This window comes from Argentina silus (assembly GCF_951799395.1).
Source record: "Argentina silus genome assembly, chromosome: 14".
Classification (NCBI taxonomy): domain Eukaryota; kingdom Metazoa; phylum Chordata; class Actinopteri; order Argentiniformes; family Argentinidae; genus Argentina; species Argentina silus.
The window spans coordinates 13,304,723-13,325,288 of NC_139668.1; the positions used below are offsets into that span (position 1 = coordinate 13,304,723).

General features: G+C 46.4%; 1 protein-coding gene across 1 annotated transcript in view; it reads left to right on the forward strand.

The window, feature by feature from the left end:
- traf4a (tnf receptor-associated factor 4a) overlaps window positions 1–20,566 on the forward strand; it is a 29,936-nt gene that overhangs the window by 4,461 nt on the left and 4,909 nt on the right. Inside the window, exon 2 of the mRNA XM_083684980.1 lies at window positions 17,845–17,896. Within this exon, the coding sequence (XP_083541106.1) occupies window positions 17,845–17,896 (52 nt within the window). The remainder of the gene's footprint in view (window positions 1–17,844; window positions 17,897–20,566) is intronic.

The following is a 20,566-nucleotide window of genomic DNA, read 5'->3' on the forward strand; positions in this document are numbered from 1 at the left end:
TGGCTGTGTGTGTATCCCCATCCTCTGGTCTCATCACAGAGGCCTTCCCAGTCCCCCACAGGTGTCCAAAGGCATTCATGCCATGCACAGATTCTGGGAGGAGATCCGGAAGGAAATATTTTTTCTCCATCCATAGTTGATCACAAGGGAGGTCTCAGAGGGGGGTGCAGTCAGCTGAGGAAGCTGTGTGTGTGTGTGTGGGTGGGTCGGTGGGTGGGTGTTTGTGTTTGTGTGTGTGCTCTGCTCTGCTCTGCTCTGCTCTACTCTGCTCTGCTCAGCTCTCTGGGTGGGTGAAGGCCTCTCAGAGATGTACACTGCTGCTGTCAGCTCATGTGCTTGGAGGGACAGAACTGGAAACAGGCTAGAGACACTCGGGCCAAAGCTAACAGAGGCAGTTAGTGATACAGGAAAAAAAGAATTGTTAACATGTAGGCTACACAGTGTAGCTAACCCAACCCTAAAGAATATCCCAGTGCAATATGTCACTAATCCATCTGTTTCTGAAGCTAAGTGGGATCAAATCTGCATAGTGGTAGAGACACTGTTTCTAGGATACTGTGTACTCTTGTTTTAGGAGTGGTGAAGGGCAAAAGTAGATTAGCCCTTCGAGTGTTCATAGATGAGCGCTAAAATGACCTTGCACTCTCTCACACGTTCATGGACTTTGAAACAGGCCATTGTGTGATCTTTTAAAGTTTAACATTGCAGTGAAACTTCACCTTTTCACCACCACATCAATATACCTTGAGCTCAGTACTTGCTGAATTACAAATCGGGCTCTCCGGATATTTGAATGACAGGTTCTCCCTCAGATGGACAGTTTAAAACAGAGTTATTCTTAACATGTTTAGTAATACATACTGTAGGCCGACATGCTACCACTTGGGAATCGGTCCACCTCTATGGAATTTATATTGCCCTGATAAGAGGTTTCTGTTGTGGGTGTCAAACAAGCCCTACAATTGGGTGTTTGTTTGTACGTGTCAATGTTTGCGTGCGTGTGTGTGTGTGTGCGTGCGTGCGTGCGTGCGTGCATGTATATTGGTGTGTGGGTGCGCATTCATGTGAGTATACTCTCGGGGTGTGACCATTTATCATTTCAGATGACATGATGAAATATATGCGCTCAAACCAGATATGTCATCCCATCATTTTACCCTAAAGGGCACCATCTTTCTGCTTCAGGACTTTGGTAGAAATAACAAACCCTTGTTCGCTAAGCATTTTCCCAGAAGACCAACCACATTGCATGAGAGAAAGAGAGAGGGGGGCCGGGGGAGGCGAGCCAGATCTTTAGCGGATGATGTCATTGTAGGAGGGTCTCATGGGAGGAAGTGGAGGGGCTTTAGATGTCCAGCTGTGATGATGACATTGCTGAGAGAAAGTGCTCAGACGGCCTCACACAGCTGCAGAGTTCCCTTACACACATGCACGCATGCATGTACATACGCACACACACACACACGCACGCACACACACACGCATGCACACACACGCACACACACACACACACACACACACACACACACACACACACACACGCACACACGGCCCAGTTGTTATTGTGAAACTCCCTTTATGGGGGTTGTTGGATTGAATGTTCTGCAACAGTTTTCACTGGCTGGTGTACTGCCTAAGTGTTAATTGCTGGCATAAGCTACATGTATGCTAATGTGATCAAATGCACTTATACTGGGACGAAATTCACACTTCTCAAAGAGGGAATACACTTAAAATTCTTCGCTGGATTTTCTCTCCTATTGAAAGAGAGTCCAGCCTCTCCAAAACACAAATCACATTCCTGCGTCAATACCCTGTTGTCTAGACGTCAGCTCTTACCGACACGGTCCTTGTCACACAAAGAGGGAGTTTACAAACAAAGTGTGCTTGAACCTCGAAACTGCGTAGAGCAGGTTTGGGACTTGCCTCAACTTGTCCATGGCTATAGGAGGACCTATTTAATCTGGGCAGCCCCTCAGGGCAAACAATAGAGGGGGTGGGGGGGTGGGGGGGAGTGTGTGAGGGGGAGACATTCCAGCTATGCAACGGAGCACCTTGCCCTGCACACAGAGAGCATGCTGGGGCCAGGCTGCCAAACCCTGGCCCTACCGTTGGAGCACAGCCAGCTGGCTGCTATCCCCCAGCATGGCTAGTGCCTACATGTGCATGGGTATGCGTGTAATGTGAGAGAACTCAAGATAACGTCGCATTTATCATGAAACACACACAAACCCTCGGCATACACCGAACATGTGTAATCTTTTGGAGCCTCTCCACAGCAGACCCTGACCCTAACCACGCTGTAGAGCCGAGCCCAGCCGAGCTGAGCTATACTTGGCTTGCCTGGTCATTTATTTTATTTTGTCTTTCTAAGTAATATTTACTTAGAAAGACAATGTGAAACGTGAATATCTGAGTCAACACAGTACGGTTTAGGTCAGCCCTGTACTGAGTAAACTAAAGCCCCAGAGGTACTCTAATAGAGGCCATCCATCGAGAGTACTTCTTTCTAACCCGGCAATTTAATTGAGAAGATGATTAATGGACCAAATAGAGCTGAGAAAAACTGAGTTAAAGGGATGGTTTAGCCTATTTTCATTTCATTGTTGGTGAAATATCATCTTACCCTGAGTTGTCCTCATAGGCCAGTAGTGAAAGCTTCTCCGGTTCTCCGTTCTCCACTTTGCTACCGCACAAAACAGTTAGCAGCGTCAACCTTGAATTGAAGTTTCTCTGAGGAGATTGGCACGTAATTTCAACAATGTTAATTTAAGTGTGATTGGAATCCTGTCTATGGAGAGGGTAACTGTCCTATTAGGACAACTCAGGGTAATCCAAACATGAAAATAGGCTGAACCATCCCTTTAAGGACTGTGGGAAATGATGGGGGGGGGGGGGGGGGGGGCTTTAGGAAGTGGATGGATGGGGATATTACCCTAATGACCATTTCAAGGTTACACAGTGGACATGGGAGGGTCTAATTGGCCGTTGCACCGCTTGTGCTTAGCTGTTAGAAACCATTTCACTTTCTTAGCCCTGAAACATCTGTGCATTGCTCCCTGTTTTGCTAATTGACTTCCCCCAACCTGTCTGTGTTGTGCACACAGGTCACTGCACTGGCTGTAAAGCTGACAGCCCCTCTGCTCACCTACATTGTATACTAAATGGTTGTCAATCATTGGTTGTCAAAGCATGCGAGCGGAGTAGAGCACGAGCAGAGCAGGGGGTACTTCACACACACACACACACACACACACACACACACACACATATTAGGCAAGTAAAATGCAATTCTTTTCATTGATGAATACAGTTCATGTTCCAATCACTTCTCCAAATGAGGCTATTAGATGAGTCAGTAGAAGACAGGCAGGCAGGCAGGCAGGCAGGCAGGCAGGCAGGCAGGCAGGCAGGCCAGGGGCTGTTTGTGTTAGGAGGTGGGTCATTAGGAGTAGGCAGGAGGTGGCTGAGTGACTGACCGCTGGCTCTGGTTGCTGAGCGGACACCCAGGCATGTGAGGAATCTTGTGTCTGGGGTCTGAAAGGAGAGCAGCTGGCCAGAGGGAGGGAGAGAGGGAGCGAGCGAGCGTGGGGAAGGAAGGGGGTGGCTCTGTCCTGCATGAGGCACCTGTCTCAGTGAAAGGCCCTACTATAGAGCAGAACAGGTGTGGGCAGAGCAGCTAAGCTCCTCACTAGAAGCATTACACACATTATGAATTATACAGGCCTATCAATGTTAAGGTCGTGGCCATTCACCCACAGCCCTTCCGCCCCCCTCTCCCCTCTCCCCTCTCCCCCACCCCATCCCCCTCTAGCTCGTGAAAGGGTTGTGGTGATCGCTTTCTTCCTGCCCACTCTCGTCTGTCCTCTCTCATCTGATCTGTGCTGTTTACTACGGTGGGCTACAGCTCAATGACCCTCTAGTCCACCGACAGTGTGTGTGTATGTGTGTGTGTGTGTGTGTGTGTGTGTGTGTGTGGGGCGCCCTCCCATCCGCTCATTTTCAGATATGTCAACACAGCACAATGCACAGACGCCCCCCCCCACCACCTTCCTCCCCCACCTTCCTCCCCTTGCACAGGCAGTCTATTGATCCTATGAAAGAGCCGAGCGGAGGATGTGCCTTCCTCACGTGCCCGTCCAGATGCATCATTCAACTCTGCTTGTTGAGGATGAAAGAGCATTTGTGTCGCTGCCTGTCTCATCTCAGTCAACCCTTAATTAATTTCCTATATCATCCCCTCTCAATTTAATTCCCTTTCCATGTCGCTCTCGCAAACCCCCTTTGTCCTCATCCGGACTCCTCAATCAATAAACCATTCATATGAGCTGAACAAGGGAAACCTGCTGAGGTTCGTTCCCTCTCTATTGCTTTCCCTTGAGTGATACGGAGGCAGAGATAGACACACAGACAGACACATACTCAGACAGACATGGCCACATTTAAAGCCACACACAGGTTATTGTGCTTTGTTTTCGTTTGGTAAAATCCACATGGCTAATCGTCCTCTCTGTTCTCCCTCTCTCTTGCTCATTGCGAGAATGTGTCATTTGCCTCAGTGTCGCTCCCGGGAACAGCTGCTGGGAATTTTAAAGAATGCAATGCAACAGGAGCGACGCAGCTAAGGCACTATGAGACAATGGAGTCTCTGACGTCACCGCCTCCCCTCGCCTTGCCTCGCCAAACAAAGAAAATGCATCCTTGAAAAGAGGAGTGGACGAACGGCAGCTTGCGCTGCGGCTGAATGAACGCCGGTTCTGGATCACGGAAGAGGGGGCCGGGCGAAGCAGAGGAAGGTTTAAGAAACATGCGTTGGCCAAGTAGAAGGGTGCAGGTCTGAGGAGAGGATGGTTAAGAAACATGCGTTGCGGTAGTGAAGGAGAGGATTTGGATATCCTTGTTTTCTCCCCTGTCTTGAGTGTTTTGCAAGCTTCAGATTGGGCATTGTGAGCGTCCGTGCGTGTTTTGTGTGCATATGTGTGCGTGTGCATGTTTGTCGCACCGCCGGCTAGACTGTCTGCTTTCTGCTTTCACTCTCACGCCAAGAGCCTCACCTCACCGTTACCATGGCCACAAAACCACAAAACCACAGGGCCCTCCAAAACTGTCGCTGTCAGTGAGGTGCACAGCTCACACACGCACACACACACACGCACAGGAATTGGCTTTTGACAAAAAGGAGAAAAAAAGAAAAGAAAAAAGGAAGCGCTTTTCCTCGGTCAGATCAATGGAAATGCAGGTGAAGCAGAAATATATATAAATATATATATATATTACATAATGCTATTTTGCTTCTCTAAAGCGTCAATGAATAAAAAATAAAAGTGCCAGAGTAAGGCTTCTCTTTGAACACCTTTTGCATTTAGTTGCATTTAGAGAGAGTTTTTGAAGAGGCACGGAAGAGAAGTTTAGACAGTTTTTGTGGCTGTGTGGAAGCCTATGAGTCACGCCGGATAAGGTGCGTGGTTGTGTTCTCTGCCTTCCACCAGCGGTGTCGACGCTGACTCACCCGGAGGCAGGTCGCACAGTCAGGCGCGGGAGAATCCACGGGGAATCTAATCATTAACTTCTCCACCTCACAGCGGCCCCACTCACCACGCCTTCTGCTGTGAAGTTGTAGGGAACAGATTAACTGGCTGCTAATCCTCAAGTTACTTTTCAAGGCACATTTATTGATTGATGTTCCGGTTTACGTGCCCTTCCCATTTGAAATGTTGTGTTTTTCTCTGTAGGATTGAGATACCTTTCTTACACAACTTGGTAATGAAGGATTCAAGCACTGGGGGTGTGACAGAATTTCCCCACAGATGATCCATTGGGATTGTGCTAAATTAAACCACCCACACATGACATGGATGAAAGTGAAACACACACACACAAACACACACAAACACACAAACACGCACCTGGTATTTAATTCTATGCATGTACATACAGGAAGTCAGAGGCGGAGCTACATTACATTGTATATCAGCCACGCCAAGCTTAAGACAGGCTAGACACGTGGAACACAACATTGGTGCTGCTCTTTGTAATGTACAGTAGCCAGCCATTTAATGTGATTCCCCATTTGGTGGACCCAGTCAGGCCATCCCATTTCTCCATTGTTACACACAAGTACAGCCCACAATGAAAACCACTCCATCCTTTGCAAGGATTGCAAAGCCTTAACATCCTACTTTTAAACACTGCTAGCGTGTCACTGTAAGCCTCACTTGTCTGTCAGAGCTACGCACACAGCTAGGCATAGCATGTCACTGTGCAGGGAAGCAGCAGATGTAGGCTAATCAAAAGATCTGCTGTCCATAAGACATTATTGGTTGCAGGGATTATCTGGCCAGCCCACCTGCAGCCCCGGGCCGTGGTTGAGGAGAGAAGCAGCACGGAGCTGTTGAGGAAATCTGCCTTTAGTCACCCGCCCCCTGGATTAGCACGATGCTAATGTGGCCCGGCGAGGGTTAATTGATTGATTTTGAATTTATTCTACAATTAGGAATGCACGTACAGTACAGTACAGTACAGTGAGGGGAGGGCTCATCTCTGTCCCTTAGGGGATGGTAGTCCATGCATTTAAAAGGGCTCTGCCAAGCTTGCAGCGTGCCTCAGTGAGCACGAAATAATGGAGTCACCAAGGAGTGCGCTGACCCGACAGAATGAGTAAATGACTGTAAGATGTGGTCTGTGATGTCAGCGAGCAGGTAAATCACGCCGGACGGGGATGATGCACACACCTGCCCCAACCCCTGGTCTGGTGGCACATATCGTTGCTACTGTAGACCCTTCAAGTATGCTTGATTGAGAAACCCTGTCGCCAAGTGGCTTGTGATCGATGCATTTCGTCTCGTAACGCAGCCTCCAATCCCAAGCAAAAAAAAAAAGTATACTTAAGTGCATAAACACATTTTAAAAATGAATACATACTAAGTACACTAAAGTTTTACTGACTTTGTACTTCTGTGTACTTCCTCATAGTATACTTTATTGTCATGTATTTCAGTATACTTATACAAAGTATACTTGAATGTCATGTCTGTAAATGTTATTTTAGTATACAATACATATATCAATTTTAGTCTACCTTCTCTTTAGTTTGTATACTTAGTCGCATGCTATCCCTCAATTTTGTGTATATAGTTGCTAACCATAACCTATCCCCCTCAACCTCAATGGGACTTCATGGATACCTATGCATTTCTTATCTAATTAAAGTATACTTTTAGTATACATAATATATGCCATGACACATTATGAGCACATTTATACTATTTGACAGTAGCTTCTACTCAGATTACATTATAAGTGTGTTGAAAGCACATTTCAAGTAATCTCTTATAAGTATACTTAAGTATGAAATAAACTGGGTCATTTTAACACATGCCAACCTGTCCCCTTAGAGTACTGATTACTCTTTGAATCGTATTTAGACACTACTTTAATATGCTTTAATATATTTAAGTACAGCTTTAGTGGTTCTTAAATTACCAAAAATAAGTATACTTAAGAATACTTATTTTTGCTTGGCCTAGTAATAAAGAGAGAAGCTTTTGTCTTGGCTTCTGGGAGTAACAGACCTCAGTGGTTTTAAAACTCATAAAATGGGCACATTCATCACTCTCAGTCTCCCGGGTGGATTATCACTGTGTATGGTTTATGCTGTAGCTTTTGATTTAGGGCATCTTGAGGTTGTACAGTATTTCACCTCAACACTCACCATGTGAAAGGATGATACTATACAGTATGTTCCAGACACAGTATTCTAACTAGTTTTTTTTTTAAAGACATTACCGCAGGCCATAATGTCAGTACAGCTTTTTAAGGTGAAAGTTTCAATCCCTGACAGTCTCAAAGTTCTTGCCTCTGAAAACATACAGTGGATTTACTCTCTCGGTGCTGATTCAGTCTTTATCCCTAAAGTACCCTGACTCCCATGAGGTTCTACAGACTTCCCATAGTGAAGCACTCCCTCACCTTGGCAGAGTGGAGGGAGCTGAACACTCAGCCAGCTTCTTAAATGATCAGAGCCAGTGCTGCTTTAAGAATCAGTCCCTTATTATCCTCTAGGGATGAGATGACAGTCTTCTGTTTCTCGCATGTGGATTAACACAAGCCTGCACCCTTCCGTCTGCTGCATATCCTGCTCATGAATACCTGAGATTAGTGAAGAGTTACAGTAGCAAGAGGACTCTAAAATACCTCCCTATGAGTTTTAAGGGCAGGTCGCCCACTGGTCCCCTTACATTCTGTGATCTCCAGGAAACCAGCCCTAAATGCAAGGCACGCACGTAGGCACGCACATAGGCACGCACACACACACGCACACACACACACACACACACACACACACACACACACACACACACACACACACACACACACACACACACACACAAACGTGTCATTCTGGTGGCTGATTCTCACTCTTTCAGTGTTTTAATTTGTGTCACTTGCTGAAGGACTGTGTCACTTGCTGAAGGATTGTGTGTGTGTGTGTGTGTGTGTGTGTGTGTGTGTGTGTGTGTGTGTGTGTGTGTGTGTGTGTGTGTGTGTGTGTGTGTGTGTGTGTGTGTGTGTGTGTGTGTGTGTGTGTGTGTGTGTGTGTGTGTGATGAGTGCTACTTATGATAAGCCCCTGCGTTGGCACTGGACACTCTCAGAGCTTCTCTGCCTTGCCCAGTGTTGGCATTCTCCAGGATTACTGTGGCGGCGCTGAAGCCCTTCAAAGCCCGGCGTCGTAGCTGCAGATCCCTCCACCCCCCTTTGCAGACATCTGCCCCCTAAAAGAAAAGCTAAAATTAGATCTGGGATCTGTAATTAAAACAGCTAAAACTCACACGTGTGGGGGGGGAATGCATTAAGTTTGTACTCTAATTTGAGTCCAACATGGTGTGTGTGTGTGCGTGTGCCTGTGTGTGTGCCTGTGTGCGTGTGCGTGTGTGCGTGTGTGCGTGTGCGCGTGTGTGTGTGTGTGTGTGTGTGTGCCTGCGCCTGCGCCTGTGTGTGTGTGTGTGTGTGTGTGTGTGTGTGAAAGAGGGAGAAAGAGAGAAAGAGACAGGGGTAGTAAAGCACAGAGTGGGTTGTTTCACACCTCCCAATACCTTGACAGCAGCTTTTAACACATCTTCAGAGGCTAGTGTCTCCTTCTCACATGTGTGCCATGTCAAACCTCAGGACTTTCATTGGCCCCTGCGGGCAGGTCTGTGAGGATCCCACCTCACCCACCTCACACCACTCTCCAGATCAAACACCAGCAGCGTCTCTTTTTCTGCCCACTACCAAGCCTCCGTTCTGAAATAGTTTTCTTCTCCTGGGTTCAGCTGAAATGCTCAGAAAGCTGGCCCAACTGGCGCGTGCGTGCATGAGCGTGCATGTGTGTGGTGGTATGACACTCCTTGGCAGTCTATGTTTCATCTCTGCTGCGAGGATGAGGATGGCTGCAGCCATGCATGCAGATCCCAGCTCCCAGCAGGATTGATGGAACCACTCTCAACCCCCACCCTGGGTCCAGATCAGCAGGAGTTAATGAAATTGAATTGATTTTCCTGTACCTCCCAGGCCTGCGTGCAGAATTTAATCGGAGAATGAAATCGGCCAGAAAAATGATCTAATAATGCATTACATTTGCTCATTTATTTATTTGAGTTCTACCCATCAAATATTGGACAGTACAGTGCAAATGTAAAAATGGGACAGAATCATTCAAAGCCTACTTCTACCGTTGTACAGTTGCCATCCCACAGGATAGGGATTCAATGACGCATGTAACCCTGCCAGCTGAACTATAGATCACTAGCTGAAGTTAACAAGTCCAAGGAAACATAAAATGAATCATAGTTGTTTTCATCTGGTTCACTATTACGAAAGCACAAAGTCGGCAAGAAAAGATCTCCTATTGGGAGGTTGTTCGGCTGAGAAGTGCAGGGTTTGCATTTTGTTTAATTTGTACATAACCATTTCTGTGGCCCTCCGTCTCTTGATAAAGACTGTCTCAGCCCAGTCACGTTGATGAGAGGAGACAGCAAAAGGGGATTGTGAGGGAGGGTTAAAGCTCTGTCTCTCCCCTCCTCACACACTTAAGGATGGATTATGGCGTCTCAATGGCTTGAGCTGAAGCTGCAGATGGCTGCATCCCTCCCTCCTTCTCTCTCTCACCCTCCTTCCTGCTCTCTATCGCCCTCCCTCCTTCTCTCTCTCACCCTCCTTCCCGCTCTCTATCGCCCTCCCTCCTTCTCTCTCTCACCCTCCTTCCTGCTCTCTATCGCCCTCCCTCCTTCTCTCTCTCACCCTCCCTCCTTCTCTCTCTCACCCTCCTTCCCGCTCTCTATCGCCCTCCCTCCATTCCTCCTCTCCTCCTCTGTTTTTGTCGCTTGTTTCTCTGGCAGGTGGCTGGACCCTTTGGGGAGAGACACACACAGCGTTCGCTGTTGTAGCAGAACACGGTCTGCTTTCATCAGAAGGGTGCCACTAGCATTCTGATGAGTCACAGTCTGGATGCTCATAGATTCAGACGGATAGATCACCCAAAAGGAGCTGTGCGAAAAATCTGTTGGAAATCTGCCACCTCTGGAAATCTGCCACCTTCGAAGTTCCAAACAACAACAACAACCTCCCTAATAATAATATAACCCCCCCTAAATGGACTTCGGACATTAGCTGTTGTGTTTCTGCATGCAGGTACGATGGATGTAAAGAGGCATCTATCAGTGACAGAAAGGCAAAAATCGGTCCACACCAATACCCCTGGCAAATTGTAAACAAACCAAACAAGAACCAAAACCGCAGTTGTAAATTAACTATTTATTTCTTTTGTGTGCACAGTGTTCGTAAATGAGATATTTTCTCTTTTTCATGTGCAGGGCCTGTTCCAGATCTGCCTGTGGCTCAATAACAAAGTCGGATATCGTTTGAGTCACAGCGCTAACTGTCTGTTCCGTTCTGTTTTGAGAATGAAATTTTTTTTATGGACTAGCTTGTTCCCCTCAGCTTAACTGAGAAAAATAAGGTGCTTTGCATGCAATTTAATGTAGCATCCAAGAGAGCAGGCTTATGGTAATATTGCAATTCTAAAATCGTTGCGAAAATCGTTGTTAGAAAATATACCTTAACATATCAATACCCTTCAACTACTGCTGCTAAACAAAGATGACATTTGAGAAAGGAATTGATATTTTTCTAACCTTTTGAATGTGTCAGGACTGGGTGAATTAGAACACAGATGGCTTGTGCTCACAAATGTCAGCACAGTGAGTACTTGGAGAACTGCAAAGTAAAATGAATGGCATTATGTAAGTGTGAACTACTGTAGTGCAACCCGTGCTGTGGCTCACATCCCAAGCAAACCAGTCCATCCTCAAGCATTCTCTATTGAACTGACTCATCGATGACGGTCAGAATTGTTGCATGACCTTTTATATACCTCACCTCCAAATGACACTTTGGAAGTCTCTCACAAGAAAATGACAGTGCAAGCTTTGTTAGATTTGTGTTTGACTGAAATAGTACCTTTTTAATCAAAGCATTGATTACTCTGTCCATTTCTAAGAGGTACTGTATCCTCTGCATCGAATGGTGGAACTGATATTGTATGATGTCCACGGTCCATATTGTGTTTCTAAGTCCTGTCTGTGTTTAGGCTATTTTAACACAGAGGCTTTCCCCATTGGGTTTGTACATTACACCAACCAATCATTTCATCATCATAGTGAGGAGAGTTGGTTCGAGGGAGAGCCGAAGAAAAGAGCCAAGGAAACTGCCAGACAACCGTCCACACACACACACACAGACACACACAGACACACACACACACACACACACACACACACACACACACAGACACACACACACAGACAACCATTCACACACACACACACACACACACACACAATCATTCTCACACACACACACAGACAACCATTCACACACACACACTCACACACACACTTCTCCTTGTCGTTGTCGGCTTTCTTCCCCTTGCATCATTGGGCCTATTTTGGCACGGCGTAACCATAAAAAAAGACTCTCTGGATGAGGAGACACGAAACAGTCTGTTAAAGTACAGCCTGGCTCGGCTTCCGAATCTCAAAGAATGTATTTGTATTTCAGTGTGTCAATTGCATTAGGGTCGACTGACAATTAATGGAGATTATCTCCATTCACTTGTTGATGAGCATGACCTTCAGATCGTCAGGCATGGTCAGTTTACATCAAGCCTGTCTGTGGTCATTGCCAAACACCGATGATGTGAGTCAGACAGGACTGTACAAGTGGCATTTCCTATACAAGACATGTCCTCAGAGCGTCGTGCTGTCAAATCAAAGTGAAATGTGTTTTTTTTTATGGCGGTAGCAAAGTAGATCATGGAGAACCAGAGAATCTTTCACAACTGGCCTATGAGGACAACTCAGGGTAAGACGATATTTCACCTAAACATGAAAATAGGCTGAAAATGTGAAAACGTAAAGGTCAGTGCTTGACCCTAACACCAGACTTTAGAAAGCACTATTTGGGACCAACACGGTGCTCTTCACTGAACATTCTTTATCCTGTGAGCTCCTTCCTTGATTACTACCGAATTTATAATGGCCGTTTAGCACTATTTTAGTCTACATACTGGGTCTTTTAAAGCATTATTACACTGAAAGCAATGTAACCCGTAAAACGTTAACCCACACACACGTTAAACGGACATCCAAATCATATTACTTTCAGCTTTTTTGCTCAGATAATACCAGACAAGTTTTCATATGGGAGAGTTCCTGCAGGGCCAGCCTGGGAGGGGTTAACGCACGGTAGTGTCGTGACGTCGTGTGTAGAGAAAGTGGAGGTTGTTCCTCCCCCACAGAGACAACTGGGTTGAGCGTGTCTTTGTCCAGGCTGGAACCTGAGACGGCAGAGGGAGAGTGGAGCTCTACCCTCACAGTGTATCAGGTTCCACAGTCAGGTAGAAACACCAGGGCAGGTTCACCCCCACCCCCCCCACAACCGGTCTGTCTGTCTCCCCTCATCCAGGGGTTCTCTCTGACTCTCGTCTGCTCTATGGTGGCTGTCCTAGGGCATTCCTTCACCTGTCCTGGTTACTCATGATGAATAACCGTCTGCCCCAGCAACCAATACACTAATGAGAGTAATAATGACAGTAGTAATGAGTCTCATTACTGGGACAAACCACACACACACACACACACACACACAGATCTATTCTGTATAATTCTGTGTACACGCACACAAACACACACACGCACACACAAACTGTTGGATTTGTGGGATTAAGGGAACTCCTGCTGAGATAAAACAAAATTCCTGTTTTATCCTGACATTCCGGGAGCGACAGCATGGAATTGGGATCAGCTGGGAGACAGAGAGACAGGAAAGATGAATGGAGGAGACTGATGGCATTTGCAGTAAGGGTTTGTTTGTGTTTAAGAGTTAATCCAGTTCTTTACATGAAAAGAAAAGGATATTGCACTGGGGAACATAAACCTTGTTGGTAAGCTCCCGGAGAAGATAAGGAAGCCTGCCAGGGCCAGGCAGCCCAGTCAAGATTCCTGATGGTATCTCTGAGTTTGAAAATACTGCTTCCTTTCACAGTGATTGTTGAAGTCTGTTGTGAGTGTTAATGTGTCACAGACATTCTCCTCTCCAGAACTTTCCACAGCCCTATACACTGGTTACACTTACAGAGCCGAGCTGAGCTGAGCTGAGCTGAGCTGTACTGGGCTTGCCTGGTCACACATCCACCATAGTTGCAGGAACAGTGCTGGAAAGGACAATGTGAAAATGAAATGTCCCAGCCATAATCCATCCTGTGGGTTGAGTCGGCCCTGTAGCGTGTCAAGCCCCGTACACCTCTACCAGGCTTGGGTGGGAGTCTCGCTGTCTGTCAACAGAATAGGTCTTGTTGTCATTCCCAGGCTTCAGATTGGGAGGTAGCAGTACACCAGAGCAACGGCCACTGTACCTACACTGCAGAGAGGCTCTCTGGAGGGACACCAAACCTGGAGGATTTGTCCTTCTGGCCTTCTGCCTGCCTTCCTGTCTGTCAGGAGGCGTAAGCCCGGTGACAGAGCAGTGTTGTGACTGCTGTCCACATCGCTATCACTGAGGGGATGGATGGATGGTTGTTTAATCTGTGCTCAGGGGCCTCAAAGAGGATTTGAGGGGAAGAAAAGAGGGGGCAATTAGGGGTGGCTGGGTGGGGGATGGGGGGTGGGTTCAGGAAATAACGGGCTTTGCTGTGAGATGCCTTTTGCCCGTGGAGGGGAAATGCCCCTAATTAGAGCATGTGAGAGTGCTGTTGTTGGACGTGGTTACACGCAAACACACGCAATATGATGACTGTCTTTGTCTGCCGGTGAAAGTGGGGGTGATATGAACATGTAATTAGCTGAGGGGCATCCGGCCTTCTGCTGTTTTGGTGCATGGGGGCCTGGATCTCACGTTGGCCGGCGCTGCAGCGCAGCAGCTGTGGATCCTGCTGCTCTCTCACGGTACGAGAGACAGAGGAATCCATTGACATGTTGATGTTGTGATGGTAGTAAACACGCGATGCAGTGACTAAGCCGGTCTGTAGTGCTGTCCCAACACGAGCCATCAGTCAGCTTGTTTATCAGTCTCTCTCGCCCTGGATAATCATTGACTTGGCTGAGAGCCGTGTTCAAGACAAAAACTTTTTTTTTTTTTTTTTTTTCTAAAAAAAAAATCTCTGTCCTCCTGAGTATCACTGGCACACATGATTTCCTCCCGTGAAACTGTAGTTGCCGTGTAATTGCTCATATCAGTCGTGCCGTTTCTGACTCAAGTGGACAGGGTCCAAGGTCCCTCTTGTGTAGCTGTGCTGTATGTAAAGGAGCTTTCCCTCTCTCAGTGTTGCAATAACAATATTGTTTACCCTCTCACGGGGGCCACAGTGCAGAGTGATTCAAGCGGGTTTCAAAGGTATCAAAGAGTGATTCCTGCATACACTTCACTATAAGGAGGCCTAAAGTACCGTAGTCATAGAAATGTATTGAGGCTTTTATTATTATTATTATTATTCCAATGCCCCTGCCTCCACATTGCACTAAATGCCCTGTCACAGAAAGGCAATGAGCTGGACTAACAAGCGGGCGGGAGCGTCAGGTACTATTATGAACACTGGGCCAGGCAGATGAATGTGTGGCTGCAGGACTTTCTCTACAGCCAGGGAGGGGAATCGTCCTGACAGTCTGTGACTAGACTCTTTTCGCTTGTCTTCCTCAGTACATCAGATACAGGAGCCAGGCTTACCAACAAACACACACACACACACACATGCACAACACACACATGCACAACACACACATGCACAACACACACATGTACAACACACACATGTACAACAAACACATGCACAACACACACATGCACAACAAACACATGCACAACAAACACATGCACAACACACACATGCACAACAAACACATGTACAACAAACACATGCACAATAATATAATATATTCTCACAGTTGTGACAGGGTTGCTTTATAGTAGGTCACATTTTAGGGCTCAACCCATCCCTGAAAAGTCTGCCTGTTAATATGCTTGTTGTGTAAGTATTGCTGTTATCACCTCTGGCCACCTCACCTCTAGCTGTACCCTTCCTGTGCTTAAGCTGACATCTCTGTACAGAAAGGAGCCCTGTCTATTCCCATTTCCCCTCACTGTATGGGGGAGAGTCCAGTCTACAGCTCTGCATCAGGCCCATGGCTCTAAAACTATACTCCTGACTCATCAACACTGAATAGATGAGTCCTTAATGATGGCAATGAGTAAATGATTTCACTGGACATATGAGATGTTCTGCTGACAGGGCATTCCCTCTGGTAATCGATATATATATTTACGTTCCCATGTCTCTCCAGCTCCCTGCTGACATAGTGACCCCAATAGACTGGAATTACTGATGTCTCGTCACGCATTAACCTCCCCCCTCCCCCCCTCCTCTCCTCTCCTCTTCCCCCCTCACCCTTCCTCTCCTCTCCCCTATCCCCCCTCTGGTCCGCTCTCCCTGCGGCTGATTTCACAGCGTGGGGTGCACATGATCATATGTCTGGTCACATGGGCTCTGTGTCTCTGGGGACCTCTTGTTAGGTGACCCAGTGGCTAAACAGATTAAAGAAGTGTAGCACCCTGGTCAATAGGGACATTGTGGGCCCCCAGGAGGCATGGACCACAGGCTACTGACCTACTCTGGGCACTTTGTTTTCCACTAATCTGTTTTAGGTACTGTAGGAATGGCGAGGTCAAAGAAGTCTGTTCTTCAAAGGTTTCGTGTTTAGCCCAATCGAAGGACAGATAGAGCTTCAGGCCTTGTGGCGTTCATCCAAAAACAGTCAAGTTATTTTAGTCTCTAGCACTTGGGGGGGGGGGACATGAAAAGGTATGCAAAGGAGCATTTTGTCCTCTGTGTGACTGTACCTTTCAATGTGGCCATTGTTACAATGAGAGGCCTGACTGCAGTCGATGATCGTGATAAAGGTATCCCATGCACACTAGGACACGAGGATTGTACCAGACATGTCTGTGTTTGACTGGCCCCTCGTCCCCCACACCCCCACCCCACCCCACCCCCGCTTGATCCCCCTGATCCCTGGCCCAGGAAGCCCCTATGGCTCAGTGGGGTGTCTGCAGACCACAATATTGTCACACTATGGACGTCTCATTAATACATCTCAGGGGGATCAGCCCTGATTGCACTGATGGTCTTTTTTTTTTAAGGTTCCCTTTGTGCTTCTGACTGACTGACTGTTCCATACAGTACACCCCCTCCCTGAGCCTGTTGCAGTCACCAGTGTGAATGTTTCATGGTGACATCATTAGGCCTTGGGACATGCTGTGTTGCCAGAGGGTTCCTAACGAGCCATGCCACCCATCTCATTTATGTCTCTTTTTGAAAAATATGCCCTAAATCAGGCGTGCTGAGTTCTTTTGTGGGGCTGTGTGATAAAAAAAAAAAAACTGAGATCTCAGATCTTAATGTGGTTGTTTTTTTACTGCTGCTGGGGTGGGGAAGAGAGGGAGGAACAAAGAGCCAGCCATCTGGCCCGGACCTGCCTCTCACCCGCCTCACCCCCAGACAGGCAAATCAGCAATCAATATATCCTGAGGGGGAGGTGCAGAGTACAAAGACCAGGCTTAGCTACCGTTCTGCTCTGTAGAAGAAACAGGTAGCTCCTCCTCACCCCCCCACCCCACCACCCCCCACCCCACCCCCGCGCCTCGTCTTCAAAAATGAACACCTCAGACATGAGAGAGAGAAAAAGAGAGGGAAGAGAGGGAGGAAGAGAACCTTAATGTATTATAGATGGACAGATCAGGCTCCAACTTGTGCTCTTTTCCTCTCCAGTAATAACATTTTGAATTTGTGGAAATAAATCCTAAGAGGGAGGGGAAGATGAAAGGGCAACTACATAAAAGCCAATGGCTCAGAGAAAGTAATCTGGCTTTATTGTACAGTACAGTAGTGTGTGTGTGTGTGTGTGTGTGTGTGTGTCCATCATAGCTGTGTCAAAGAGGTGCTCAGAATGTGTTTGAAGGCAGCAGAAGAGGAAAGGACGCTGTAGACTTCTACTGTGGTCAGTGGTGCCCTGGTGGGGGCTCTATCCAGGGGTGTAGTGCAGGGTAAATGCAAGTTAACACCATTTACGCACCTTTTTCCTATAATAGCGTTTACTCACCTTTTATGAAGATCAACAGATTTTGACGTTCGCATTTACGCTTAGCATTTTCTCAAGTGTCCAGCATTTAACTGCCTCTAATGATACTTTCTAACATGACATGATACAATGACACACACATTATTAACATGTCCTTTCCTTCTTGTGTCTTACAGTGAGGGGGTCTTCAAATGCCCAGAGGATCAGCTACCCCTGGACTATGCCAAGGTACAGTACAGTCTCAACCTACACACATTCATACTCATTCACCCATTCAACTGAACAGGAGTATGGTCTGCCTACCAGTGGAGCAGTAGCAATACCTCTACTAGCAAAGCTCCTCCCCACATGGTCTTTTGAAGTACTCCTAAAGTATCTCTGAACTTCCCCATGATTCACACTCTGATCAAGAATGTAGATCTATGTGTTCTGTGTTCCGTGATGTTTCCGGGGCAGCATGCTAAAAGCTATTTCGCTGTGAATCTGAAGGACTCGTGACCTCATCATGGTGTCCCTTGCCCCAAGCCTAGAGAGACAGAGCGAGGCAGACAGACAGAGAGAGCTCAGACAGCTAGCCATCCTAGTGTACGTCCGCTAATTGTGCTAACGAATGGCCACAGGCTGCTCATCTCCGTTGGAATGTCAAGAGTTGACGGCGATCCATTTTTAGAGTTTGGCCAAACTGTTCTCTCTCATCTTGTACTACTCCACTGCTTGCATATACGGTATGTTTTACAGTCCATGTAAAGTATTCAGCATCAGATGCAACTGTTGTTTTTAGTTATTTCTGTAGGAGTGGACCGTAAAAAGCAATATTCTTCCTCATGCTCACAGCCCAAAGTCAAAGGTTGCCTCATATTTTTAGGTATTGTATTGGAGGAAAGCAGGCCATTGGGTTGATCTGATCTGGAAAGGGAAAATAATCTGTAAAACCACTCTCAAACAACAGTAGCTTTCCTGAACATCTACCCTGCTCTCTCTCTCTCTCTCTCTCTCTCTCTCTCTCTCTCTCTCTCTCTCTCTCTCTCTCTGAGAGAGAGAGAGAATACCACATCCAAATCTCTTTAATTGAACTGCTGGCTTCATTTTCTACGTTTCTCTTAAGCATTTAATCAGATTATGCTTGGGTAAAAAAAAAAAAAAAGGGAGGATGGACTGCTGTATTCAAAATGAAAGAATGTCTCTCTCCAACCTGATTTCCCTATTGTGCCCAGTGAGTGAGGCAGTGAATGGATAAGGACTTAATTCTGCACTCTGAATGAGAGCATCTCAAGCTTAACAAAAGCAATCAAAGCACCGATGACCACTCAAGGACCATCTCTCAGTTGCTGTACAATCTCACTTGCTAGTTTGGGAAGTGTTTAATATGTCATTAAAAATATGCCTTTAAAAAAACCATGTGCTCCTGACATTGTCATGGTAACAACATTCGCATGCCAACATCGGTTAAGAGTTTAGTAGCTATAATCCAGGGAGCCTGCGAGGTAACACTGCAGTTTGCACTCATACAAAAAAAAGGTTCTACCCAGGATAACATTTAAAAAAAAAAAAAGGTAGAACAGGGACCAGCCGGAGAACCTTTTTCCTCGTGTACGGCACTGAGAGCAATGAAGGGGGACCGTAGTCAGGATGGAGTCTGCGAGTGACGGCTCCCCACAGGGACAATGTGCTCATAGCCCACCTGTCAGACGTGGTTATTTACTGAGGCCTTCACAGCCTCCCAGTCGCCTGTAAATTACCCCCTGCTGGTGACCAGCTCTCAGGGTAGTGCTCATCACACGCTGCCCTTGACCTACCCATCATCACACTCTCGACTCTAATAATGCTCCTTCTTTCACCCAGCATCGTTTTTTTGCTTAACCCCAGTTAAATTGAGAAATAAAAATGTTTTAAGGATAGAATAGGATACTCTTTTTGTACCCTTTTTGGAAATTGTGTCTTGCAATACAAAGGGCATAGCAATCACAGAACATCACAGTCACAATGCAAACTTGAACAACAGGCATAAATGCATACAAGTGGATCACTGGGGGGGATTATGATTGATAGACCTCGCTGAATAGACTGATGCCAGTGGGTATGAATGATTCGTGATTTGTATTGTAAGGGTCTGGGATGTACTGTGGGACTGTAGCCGACTCTTCCAAACGCAAACAGAGTGAAATCCAAGTTTGAGCTCCAAAGAGCTTACTCCCCTGATCCGCCTGGGACTACGTTATTAAAAGGTCATTATTGCCGTCTCCCATGGATTCCGGGGCTGGAACAATGAGAGAGTGTTAGGGTTTAGCTTTCGCTTTCTTTGTTGTCCTCTTTCCTCATGAGCATGTGATTTTCGTTGGAAAATCTTCTTGGTTGTGATCTGCGTCAGTTGCTGTGGATTGTGCTAACACATACTGTACATGCCATTGTCAGACCTCCGTAGTACAACTTCTATGCCGTCATATTGGGCTATTCTTTGATTGTATGAAACGTCATTGTTTGATCAAATTACCAGAGCTCTCGTTTGAGTTCAATCACAGTTGATGTACTTGCTTACTACTGAAAAGATGTACTTTAGTATATGTCTTGATACAGGCTTTTAGCATTCATTCCTTGTTATAAGTATTATTTTGGTTCATAAGAGAATCAATAAAGAGAGCCTCTCTAAATGAATGTGTGTAACTACAGTTGAGCTGTTGTTTGTTTTGGGGGCAGCTGTGACCGTTTGAGGAAGTTACTTTTCTGGTTTGTTCAGGTGTATGTAAATGTGCACATGCGCTCTGTCTCTGTCTCTCTCTCTCTCTCTCTCTCTGAGGTTTTCTATTATGAACTATGAAAACAATGGCAGATTGTGGCTGTAGTTGCAACCGTATACCCAAGTACTCTTACTCATGTACGTGCCAAACTGATTCATTTTCC